At 36.2% G+C, this 12,369-nt stretch overlaps 1 protein-coding gene across 14 annotated transcripts in view; it reads left to right on the forward strand.

Annotated features, from left to right (window-relative positions):
* Window positions 1-12,369, forward strand: part of DNAH14 (dynein axonemal heavy chain 14) — a 325,158-nt gene that overhangs the window by 52,603 nt on the left and 260,186 nt on the right. For all 14 annotated transcript variants that reach the window (XR_013381670.1, XM_077901271.1, XM_077901270.1 and 11 more), the window contains exons 9-10: window positions 2,729-2,873; window positions 6,355-6,486. Coding sequence is in view for 13 of the 14 variants with exons in the window: in XM_077901271.1 (XP_077757397.1) it covers window positions 2,729-2,873; window positions 6,355-6,486 (277 nt within the window). In the remaining variant the exon portion in view is untranslated. The remainder of the gene's footprint in view (window positions 1-2,728; window positions 2,874-6,354; window positions 6,487-12,369) is intronic.

Raw genomic sequence — 12,369 nt, forward strand, 5'->3', positions numbered from 1 at the left:
CCCCGACCCGAGCTTGGAGCCCTACCCTGAGATGTGACCTGAGCCGAAATCCAGTGTCTTACTCTTAACTGACTGAGCCACCCAGACGCTCCTACATTTTTAAAATGTGTTCAGTTTGGTTTGTTAATCATGTTCTTGCTTCCTTCTCTATGTTCCAGGATTCCCTCTTTTATAGTTTGTTACTTAATTTCTGTATAGAGAACTGTAGCCATTCTTTTAGAGCAGGTCTGATTGCAATAATTCTTTAATTCTCCTTTCTCTGAGCTGTCCTAATCTCTCCTTCACTGAAGAATATTAATTTCCCAATATGGAACTATGCCCTGACAGTTCTTTCCTTTCAGCATTTGAAAAATGGGTGCCGTTGTCTTCTGGCCTCCGTGGTCACTCAGATTGCTTTTCTTCTATAGATGTTTCTTTCGCTGCTTTCAAGATTTTTTCTTTTGCCTTCAATTTTCAGAATTTTGATGCGTTTTGGTTGGATTTCTTTGTCTTTATCCTGTTTTAGGTCACCCTGGCTTCTTGAACCTCTGTGTGCATTCTTTGACAAATTTGGTAAATTTTCATCCATATTTCTTCAAGTATTTTTTCAGCCCTGCCCTCTTTCTCCTCTCCCTTGGGACTTCAGACACATGCTAGATCTTTTTTATAGTCCTGCTGGTCCCTGAGGGCCTGGTTATTTTTTTCAGTCTATTTTTTTCTCTGTTTTTCAGATTGAGTAATTTCTATTGTTCTTTCAGTTCACTGATTTGTTTCTCTATCCATTCCATTCTGCTGTTGAGTCAATGTATTGAGTTTTTATTTTAGTCACTATATTTTTCATTTCTAAAATTTCCATTTAGTTCTTTTTTATGTCTTGTTTCTTTGTTTGACTTTCTGTTTCTTTGCTTGCTCCTACCCAGGGAAGATGAAATTCCTGGTTCCCGACTCAGCTTTCCCTGGAAGCCCTCAGAGGAATGCTAGGGAAGCCTTGTTACCCCTTGCTGAGGATGAAACTCCACACTCTTCTCTATGGTATCGCTGAAATAGAATGGTTATTGTTGAAAATTTTCTTGCATTCTTGACTGCCCCTTTCCTGATTCTTCAGCTGGATGTCAGGCTTATTTGTTGGCACCTGTAGGTGTTTCCAGGTTGCTGGTTTCTTCAACTCCAAGCCTGGGATAGAGGAAGCAAAAGAAAACCCAAAGACCTTACCGCTATGTCATTCTTGGCCAGTCAGTCTTCTTTGCCTTTCAGTGTCTTATGTCACTTGATTTATGATGTTCACGGTTTTTGGTTGTACTTAGAGGGAATAATAGTGGAAAGTCCATTTACTCCATTTTTCTAGAAGCCAGGATCCTAGTTTTAATAGATTTCTGTGACATATTTTCTGTTACCAAGCAGTTCTAACTTGTGAATTAAGTTTTAGAGAATGAATTTAGTTTTCTGTTATAATGGAATGGAAGTCTGTTGGTGAGTTCCTCATAACACCTATGCTTGAATAGTCATTGAATGATGCATTTTTTGTCTTGTCAGATTTCACCATTACAATTCTACATTTTTTTCTTGCTTTTCCCACTGTTAATTATTTTTATAATGCACTCTCCATAATTTCTTCATATCTGTGTTAAAACCTGCAAATAAAATCAACTATATTTTTTAAAGGAAAAAAAGAAAGCTTTAAACAATTCTGAGTAATGTGAATCCATTACTATGTGAATTTTGATCACTATTTTGTTAATAAATGTCAAGATTGGGTCTGATATTTGGCATTTCACTTTCTGGAATGTGTGATCTTTTTTTCTCCCTGTGCTAGACACTCAGGCATGTCACGAACCACTCCACCTCTGTGAGTAGCTTCAGGTGACATGAGGGCTGCGTAGTGTAGGGAGGCCTTCTCTGAGACACAGAGCTCGTGCTTTGCAGGAGGCAGAGAGAATGAAGGGCCCACGGAGCTTCAGCTTCATTGGTCTCATGGTATATAAAACTCTTGCCAGTAAAATGGAAAGACAGCAAAAGGTTTAATATACAATATAAAATATTAATATTAAATGTTAATATATCGATCACAATATTAAATATTAATACATAAAAACCAGCCACTCCACAAGGGATCAGTGAGGGGCAAAAGACCTCCTCTTTTTTATACACTGATGCACAGAAAAGTTTGCATTTCTTGATCCAATTTTTTTGGCACCTTCTCTCTCCCATTCTTCTCTTTTCTCCTTTGACCTGTCTTGTGTTATTGGAAGTGATCTATCTCACCTTTGTGACCATGACCAGACAGTAGAAAGGGGCCTAGGAAAGAGAAGGGCCCATGTTTTCTATTTTAGGACTCAGGTGGTTGGAGAATTTAAGAAACATTCTCCAAATGGTTCCTAATCCAGTTAATTTTTTTCCCCTATAATTAGGGAAAAAGTAAATTTAGATTAATAGGAAAAATGTAACTCCTTTTGGATATCACTGCCTAATATTTCAAGACTATTAGGACTTGGTGACATAAATAAAATTGTAACATCATCACTTCTTCCCCCTCCTGTTTTGTTCTTACTCAACACACCCAGTACCACAGCCTTGCTTTCAACATTGTCAGCCAAATAAACCATGTCATGCTTACTAATGTTTATTAACGTCACTTAAACTGTAGTAGATAGCATACATTTGGATACAAACAAATTATACTACTTACCTCCAAATCAATTTTACTGATTTTGAATGGGAGATAAGTCTGTGGAAATTCTTTAACTTTCAGGTCATTTTTGTACCACCATCTTTTTTGGGCCGATGAGTTATTTCAAGGCTGTTTGCTTTATATAAAGGGACTTTGTGAAGATGCAGTTGATATCAAAAAAGGTTATGAACACGAAGATCATCCATCTGCCATATGCCTCATTAAGGTGGGTAGAAATGCACTACCATATGCTAATGTTTGTATGCGGAAACCAGGAAGAACAAACAGAGTTGAATTGGAGGGTTACATATTGCTAGATCCATTAGTAAACGATCACAATGCATGACTAATGTTCTAAAATATCGCAAAGAACATTATTCCCTCTGATAGCCATTTACAAGAATTTACATTCCTTATGCATAATTTCTTCCCTAACTAAACTCAACCTAAGTCTGTTATGAAGCTCCTTCTTTATTTTCAAAACTCTAAATATACAATATCATTTATAAATAATTATCTCTAGTACATAATTGATGTTACCAGCTATTCTCTCAATATAACATGTCAAGAAATTATCGTAAGTTACAGCCCAGAGGTTTAGGTTAAGTTTATGAATTCTTCTAGTCTACAATTCTAAGAAAGGGTAACCTTTCTAATGAATGATTTAATTCAGTTTTATATGGAATAGTTCTTTCAAAGAGGTTAAAATACATAGAAGTATATCTTTTAGGTGTTTAATATACAGTTGAACAGGATTCCAGCAACTTTTATTTCATTTACCCACTGAATAAGGTAGAAACTGAGTGAGGAAGAAACTAAAAAGTAAAACTGATAATCACCAGACTTAAAAATAGTACAAGAATTTAGACAAGTTATACATTTGATAATCAACTCAAAAATTGTGTTGACTATACAGGTGTTATAAGGTTAATACTTATAAATCAATAGCTTATTTTAGAATTGATTATATACAGTGGCTGACACATAGTAGGTGCTTAATAGTCTTTGAGTGAATGAATAAATAAAAGAGTTAATGAAGAAAGAGAAGTTAGTCACTACAGCTGAAGTACATTTTTTATAGTTCTATTGAGATGAATGTTTCAAAAGGATTAAATTCAAGTTAAGGAAACATTTCATAGAGGAGTATTTTTTATATGGTTTTATTCTAGAAGGAAATTGGTTGGGCAGCTATATAGGTTGTTTAATGAGTGACTTTATGACAGAATTTATTGGTTCGTGATGGGTGGGAAGGCAGAGGAGACTTTAGATTATCTGTGAATGCTGGTGCCTGGTGGATGGTAATGCTAACAGTGTGACCTTAGACCCTGTCAGCTTCCCCCAGAACATCAAGAGGAAGTGAACAAAACTTTCCAGGTAATTTATAAATATTTGTTAGTTACCTATTATATGCAAAGTAAATGGATACAAACTAAAAATGAGGTATTGCTCTTTTTAATTTGCTTACAGTTTATTGGAAGAGAGAATTCTTTACATATAAAAATGATTGCTAATTCCGGAAGTAGTCACGTGGTTTTGCTAATCATTATAGCTCACCAATTAGCAAAATACAATACAAAGAAAATTTGTAAAATATTCATGCCACAGATACTGAGAGGAAGCAGAGATTAGATTAGCCTTTGTAGTTAAGTCAGGGGGTGTTTCATGAAGGAAGAACACGATGAGCTAGGCCATGCTGGATTTGAATAGCCAGGGAGCAGGGGAGAGTATGAATGTAAGTAAAGCATTCAGTGTATGATTGATGTGAAAGGTCTTAAATGTTGGGCCAAGAATAGTAGAATAAGGGAGAAATAGGAGCCGAACCTGGGCATTAGGGCTGAGAAATTCCTCGTGGGACTTGTGAAGAAAGTCAGCAAGAATAGGACTTTCTGAGACTGAAGAAACCAGGGCCAAAGGGAGGGAGAACAGAGATTGATAGCCAGGAGAACCAAAATATGGGGGTCAGGAATCAGAAGGTGGCCACTTGTGCATTAGGAGTAATGGGGATGCAGGTGCCAATGAGGATTGACAAGGGGGAGGCAGGAAGGATGAGCAAGGTCAGGAATGCAGATGAGGGATTATTCAGAAGTTAGAGTGGAGTGCAGGAGTGTGTGGGTGCTCTCCTGGGATGAAATCACTCTGTGAAGGGGCTAGGGTTTCTAGAACTGGATGGGATAGGACAGACGTGGATCATTTTATCCAAACGTATCCTTTCAAATGGAAACCTAAGTCCTAGAGAGATAGTGGTCTGTCCAAGGCCACAAAACCCGCCAAAGGGTTGGAGGAGGCAGTACTTTGAGTGCTTAATAAAAATATAAATTTTTGTGTTTCACTTCTTTTGGGGGAGAGTGCAGTGAGTGGCACTAGTAATCTACACTTTTAGCAAGCCCCTTAGGTGATTTCCTATGCAGAGTAAACTTTGAAAACTATTTCTTCTTTTTCCATGCTGGGCATGGAGTCTAATGCGGGATTTGAACTCACAGGCCTAAGATCAAGACCTGAACTGAGATCAGGAGTCAGACACTCAACCCACTGAGTTACCCAGGTGCCCTGAAAATTATTTTTAATGAACAGTTGTTGAAAGCTTTTGAACATGTTCTTTTAGGAAAATCAATGTGATGTTGGTTTGTGGGGGGAAAAGGAGATACAGAGTTAAAGAGATCACTAGGAGAGTGGTGGAATCATGCAGGTGTGAGCCGGAATGGCTTCAGGTAGGAGGTTGGCAGTGAGATCAGAAAGGAAAGGAGATTTTGAGACACATGTACTAGAAAAATCAGGATCTCGTAGCCAGATGTGGGACCAGGAGAAGAATACAGAGTTAATCTAGAACAGCACTTTTCAATCTTTTTTTTTTTTTTTGAGGAGAGTGTACATTTTTAAAGTATTTCAATAGAGGGATCCCTGGGTGGCGCAGCGGTTTGGCGCCTGCCTTTGGCCCAGGGCGTGATCCTGGAGACCTGGGATCGAATCCCACGTCGGGCTCCCGGTGCATGGAGCCTGCTTCTCTCTCTGCCTGTGTCTCTGCCTCTCTCTCTCTCTGTGTGACTATCATAAATAAATAAAGAAAAAAACATTAAAAAAAAAAGTATTTCAATAGAGCTGGGGTCAAAGGTGTTAGCTATTTATTGATGAAAATGCATTTTGGCAAGAGAATTAATAGAATATGGGAAAATAAGAAAATTCTGGAGGGAGGAAGGATGCCGTGATCTATGTTGTTTGTCTATGACAGGGCTTGGTAGCATAGTGATGGAAATTTCTCCAGGCTACATTTTGAATGAGCTCAGAAGAATGTGCACATTACTTGAACTATGTAATTTTAGCCTCTTTATCCCACATTAGTGCTCACGTTTTTAAGTCTTACACATAATTGGGACTTCAAAGGTAAAAGCAACTCCTGGGTTGGATGGTTACCCTGGGTTCATAGATATTTCAAAAATACATCAACTCTTGAATTTTTCTACTGAGGCTTAATCTTAGTTACGATTAAAATAATATTTTTTTCCTGTCTTTTATTGAGATTTAGCTTGTTTTAGCTACTGGTGTTTGGATTTGAAGAACATAAAAAGCATTTGGTATATAAAGAATGATGTATACAAAAGGAAGTATAAAATACGTTCTTTGTGACATGAAAGGATGGCCAAATTATACGTTTTCTTTTTGGTGATGAATTTTGACTTTTCAGCACTCAACATTTACTGTCATTTAATTAGCTGAACAGGTCTCGAACATATTCTCTAGATGAATTTTATAAAGAACAGTTACAGCAAGCTACCCAGGCACAGAAGCAACTTGAGGATATCAGAGATAAAGCTATTTCTGAAATCAAAAGTACAATTTTAAAGGTAATTCTTTAATTACATCCTCTCTCTTTATCAATTTTGAATACTAACTAAAGCAGTTGCTCCAAATTACATCCCTGGAAACTGGCAGGTAGATTCATTAGCCAATGAGCTAATGCTGCATATTTAGTGGGTGCAGGAAATTTTCCAGGTGCTGCGTAGAATGCAAGTATTTATGTGTACAGGTATATTCCCTGCTTTTTGAAAGTTCATGTTAACACCATTTTGCTTTTACGAAAGATCTGTATTCGTACCTCTTTTTGCTAGCTAACTGAAAGAAATCCAAAGAGAATTTTTGCCTTTATAAAAAGCCAGAAGCAAAAATAGCCTTCAGTATCTGTTTTGCAGTATCCTTTTTGTTACAGGGGCAGCACCCAGAGCCATGAGAGGGGCCCCCTGGGTCCTTCCCCAGGACCCACAGTTGGTAGGTATCTCAGCATGGGGCTGACAGAGCCTTGAACTGTGTCTGTGATCTAATGTGCTTTTTCTTGACTTGGTTTGTGCATCCATTAGCAAGATGTGTCCTTACGGTATCAGAAAAGCCTAATAGAGGTGACTTTTATAGTTTGGGAGTGCTAAAAAATTCTTCCATATAAACTCATGGTAATTGCCTCTGCTTTATGCTATTTTGGATTATGGAAGGTTTCATAGTGACTCTACTTTTGGATAGTGGGAAAAATCTTGTATAAGTGTGTGTATGTAAATGTATTTGTCTCTTTACATACATCCCTTCAAGATACCTAAAATCTAACCTGAGCTGACATATATAGGGAAATACAATTTGTTATAAACTTCGGTTTCATAAGATGAAAACTCATTGCTCAAGAGAAACATACCTAGATAAGACAAAACTCTCCTAAGGATTCTATAAAAAGGACTCAGTAATACAATGAATAGTGTCCTCTGAACATTCTTACCTGAGATGCTATGACTCATTTCACAGGATTATTCCTTACGTAGGGATTTACAACGCATGGAAGCATAGTTTACAAGTGCAGTTTGGTAAGGAACTGATGCAGTGTGTCTGGTTACAGGCTTGCTGCCTCTCTTTGCTAGTTTGGCAGAATCCAGGTGGATATTTGAGGCTCTCTGGAGGAATAAGTGGACTGGGTCTCCCTCAAGCCATTTTCAGATGTTATTTCTTGAATTAAACTTTGATAGATACTAGGAAGTGGCGACTTCAGGGCTTTGCTTCTTGACAAGGAGATAAAATGCAGCTGTTTCAAACCAATGAAAGAAGAACTCTCTTTCCTCATTGTATTCCGCAGTCACCCTAACCTCCCTAAGCCTTGTCATATGGACAGACTCTGGGACAGTTTGGCCAAGAATCATATAAATCAAACAGGGATGAACAGCACATATCTTAGACCCTGAGATAGTAGTTACATATTCCTATAGTCATTCTAGTCTCTCCCATTCAGTATCACCAGGATCTGGTCATAAATATTTGTTAACTTCAGATAAGAACCCATTAGACCCACTGCCAACCAACCACCAAATTGTTGAAATTTACCCAAGTTATTCACTCCATGGAAGTATACAGATTTAATAAAAAAGATCATAAAACTCAGAATGTGTACAAACCAAAAAAAAAAAAAAAGTATGGGGAATGGAAGTATAAATTAGGCATTGCATTAATTTTTCCTTCTTTGGTGTTATCTCTCCACAGAGGCTCATGTTTGACATGGCTCTTTAGCCAATACATGGCTGAGTTGCTGGGTCCCATCCCATGCAGCTACCTAAGTCAGGCAATATTCCCCCTTTCCCCATTTCCAGGCTGAGTGTAATTAGAAAGCACTGACATTATGTCTACTATTTTGTTAAGGCATTTCATATTTAAATGCTAAGGACCATGATTATCCAGCTTTTGTGGGCAAGAGAATCACCTAGGAAGCTTGGTATAACAAGGGGTTTCAGTTTCAGCAGGTGTGGTCAGGGAATTTATTTCTAACAAGTTCCTAGGTGAAACTTGATGCTGCTGGTCCTGGAATCACTACTCTAGAATTCCTCAGGAGAATATCAACAGTTTATTGATGTGTTCAGACTAAACTTGATATGTGAATTGAACATACTATAAAACTATTTATTTCTCACTGTGAGTTTCCCTGATCTCGGTAGAAACATCTGATTCAGAGAACTTCAGAGATATCTGTTAGAAATAAAGTCATAACTTCAGATGCAGATTTTAACAAATAATGAATCATGCATTAAGTTTCAGTGGCTGCACCCTTTAGGAAGAATTTGAATTATTAAGCATTTGTCCTATCAATTTGACTTGCCAGGAAGTTTCACCATGCATAGAATTTTGGAAGTGATGGATATTTTCATCACATCACATAATTACTACTATTTTCTTGCGGTGAGAAAGGAAAGGAAAAGCAAAGGAAACCATCAACAAAATAAAAAGGCAACCTATTGAGTGGCTAAACATATTTGCAAATGATGTATCTGAAAAGGGTTTAATATCCAAAATACATAAAGAACTTCTATGACTCAACACCAAAAAACCTAAATAATCCAATTTAAAAATGGGCAGAGGACCTGAACATTTTTCAAAGAAGACATAGAGATAGCCAAGAGACATATGAATGCTCAGATCACTAGTCATCAGGGAAGTACAAAACAAAGCCACGATGAGATATCACCTTACCACCTGTCAGAATGGCAATACAAGAAAGACAAGAAGTACGGTGTCAGCAAGAAAGTGGAGAAACAGGGAATCCTTTTGCACTGTTGAGGTAATGTAAATTGTGGTGTAAAACAGTATGGGAAACAGTAGGAATTAAAAACAAAAATACCAGATGATTCAGTAATTCCACTGCTGGATTATTTACCCAAAGAAAATAAAAACACTAATTCAGAAAGATATATGCACACCTATGTTTACTGCAGCTTTATTTACAGTAGTGAAGATATGGAAGCAATCTAAATGTCTATTGATAGATGAATGAATAAAGGTGTGGTACATATACACAATGAAATATTACTCAGCCATCGAAAAGGATGGCATCTTCCCACTTGCAACAACATGGATTAGATCCAGAGGGTGTTATGCTAAGTGAAATAAGTCAGAAAAGACAAATACTATATGGTTTCATTTATATGTGCAGCCGAAAAAATGAACAAAAGCATTCATAAATACAGAGAACAAACTAGTGGTTGCCAGAGGGAAGGGGCTTTGGAGATGGGCAAAATAGGTGAGGGGATTAACAGGTAAAAACTTCCAGCTATAAATAAATCATGGAGATGAAAAGTATAGCATAGGGAATATATGTTGTAATAATATTGTGTGGTGACAGATGGTAACTACATTTATTTATTGTGTTGAGCATAGTATATTGTATATAGAATGCAATATATTCTATAGAATTGTGAAATTTCTACATCATATACTGGAGACTAATTAGAACATTGTCAGCTATACTTCAGTTTTTTTAAATTGCAGTTTTCAGTATGTGGATCTTTTACCTTCTTGGTTACCTATATTCCTAAGTATTTTATTGTTTTGAGGCTATTATGAATGGGATTATTCATTTTTCAGATATTTTGTTGTTTCAGAAATGCAACTGATTTCTATATCTTGATTATTAGTTTTAGTGTATTTTTGATGAATTCTTTAGGATTTTCTGTAAATAAGATTATATTATTTGAAAACAAAGATAATTTTACTTCTTTTCTTCTGATACAGATGCCTTTTGTTTCTTTTTCTTGCCTGATTACTCTTGCTGGACTGCCAGTACTATATTTAATAGGAGTGAAGAGAATGGGCACCCTTGTCTTGTTTCCAATCTTAGAGGAAAAGCTTCCAGCCTTTCACCATTGAATATGATGGTGTTAGCTGTGAACTTGTCATATATTGCCCTTATTATGTTGAGTTATGTTCCTTCTCTACCCAGTTGTTGAGCATTTTTATCATCAGAGAAGGTTGTATTTTATCATATGCTTTTTCTGCATCTATTGAGGTGATCACATTTTTATCCTTCAGTTAACGGAATGTATCTTATTTACTGATTTGTGTATATTGAACCATCCTTGCATCCCAGAGCTATATCTTGCCTGATCGTGGTGTATAATCCTTTTAATATGTTGTTGAATTTGGTTTGCTAGTGTTCTTGTGGAGAATTTTTGCATCTGCATTCATCAGGGATATTGGTCTGTAGTTTTCCTGCAGTGTTGTTATCTAGCTTTGTATCAGACTAATGCTGTAAAATGAGTTTGAGGATTGTGCCTTCTTCAAGTTTTTGGAAGAGTTTAAATGATACTGGCGTTAATTTTTCATTAAATGTTTAGTAGAATTCACCAAGGAAACCAAATAGTCTTGGGTTCTTTGTTGGGAAGTTTTTGATGGCTGACTTGTCCTTAATTGTTACTTGTGCTTCTAGTTTCAGACTTGGTTGGTCCTATGCTTCTAGTAGTTTATCTGTTTCTTCTAGTTTAACCAATTTGTTGGTGTATAACTGTTTATAGCTGTCTTTTTTTGATTGGCTAATTCAGCCCATTTTTATTTAGAATAATTATTGATAGGTAATGACTTACTAATACTCTCCTATTATTTCCTGGCTGTTTTGTAGTTTCCTGTTCCTTTCTTCTTTTAATGCCTTCTGTGGTGAATTGATGATTTTCCATAGTGCTGTGCTCTGATTTTCTTTACATTTTGTGAACCTCCTATATCTCTTTGCTTTGTAGTTACTATGAGGCTTATGTAAAACATCTAGATAGCACAGACTATTTTACACTGATAATTTTGATCACAACAAAAATACTACCATTTTATTCTCCCCCTTTTATGTTTTTGATGGCATTATCTACCTCTCTCTATATTGTATCTCCATTAACAGTAATGTTAGTGGAACTAGTTCTTTTTAATATTCTTGTCCTTTAATCTTTACATAAACTTCAGTGGTTAACAGCCCACCATATTACATTTTTAGAGTATTACAAGCCTGACTATGCCTTTTCTTTTATCACTGTGTTGTGTATTTTCATGTTTTATATTACTAGCTAGCACCTTTTCATTTCAGCCTGAACAACACTTTCTATCATTTCTCTTAGGGCAAGTCTAGTGGTGAGGAATTCCTTCAGCTTTTGTCTGGGAAAGTCTTATTGCCACCTCATTTCTAAAGGACAGTTTTACCACATAAGGTATTCTTCATTGGCAGTTCTGCTAGCTCTTTGAGTGTGGCCATAAAGTTTTTACTTAGAAATCTGCTGATGGCCTTATGGGAATTCCCTTGTAAGTTACAAGCCTTTTTTTTTTTTTTTTTTTTTCTCTCTTACTGCTAAGATTCTGTCCTTGTCTTTGATTTTTGAGAGTTTTATTATGTGTCCTGGAGAGGATCTCTTTGATTTTGTTTAGTGACTTGTGAGTTTCATGAACTTGCATGTAGACATCTCTCCCCAGATTTGGAATGGTCTTAGTCATTTTCTTTAAATAAACTTTCTGACCTTTTTCCCTCTCTTTTCCTTCTTGGACCTTCAATAATTTGAAAATTGGTTCTTTCCTTGGTATTCTCTAGATTATGTAAGTTTTCTTCACTCTTTTTTCACTCTTTTTTCTCTGATTGTGTAATATCAGTTGATCCGTTTTGCAGTTTACTTTTTTCTTATGTGTTTTGTGAAGTCTGTTGTTGAAGCTCTCTGTTGAATTCCTCATTCAGTTATTATATTTTTAAAACTTGTTTCTTTTTTACATTTTCTGTCTCTTTTTGAGCATCTCATTTTGCTTGTATTGTTTTCCTGGTATCATTAAATTGTATATCTGTGTTCTCTTCTTATAGATCTCTGAGCATCCTTTTTTAAAGTTTTTGTTTAAATTCTGTTTTTTGTTTAAATTCATACAGTGTAATATTGGTTTCAGGAGTAGAATTTTATGATTCATCACTTATA

Source organism: Canis aureus, chromosome 6 (genome assembly GCF_053574225.1).
Source record: "Canis aureus isolate CA01 chromosome 6, VMU_Caureus_v.1.0, whole genome shotgun sequence".
In the NCBI taxonomy this organism is placed as follows: Eukaryota; Metazoa; Chordata; class Mammalia; order Carnivora; family Canidae; genus Canis; species Canis aureus.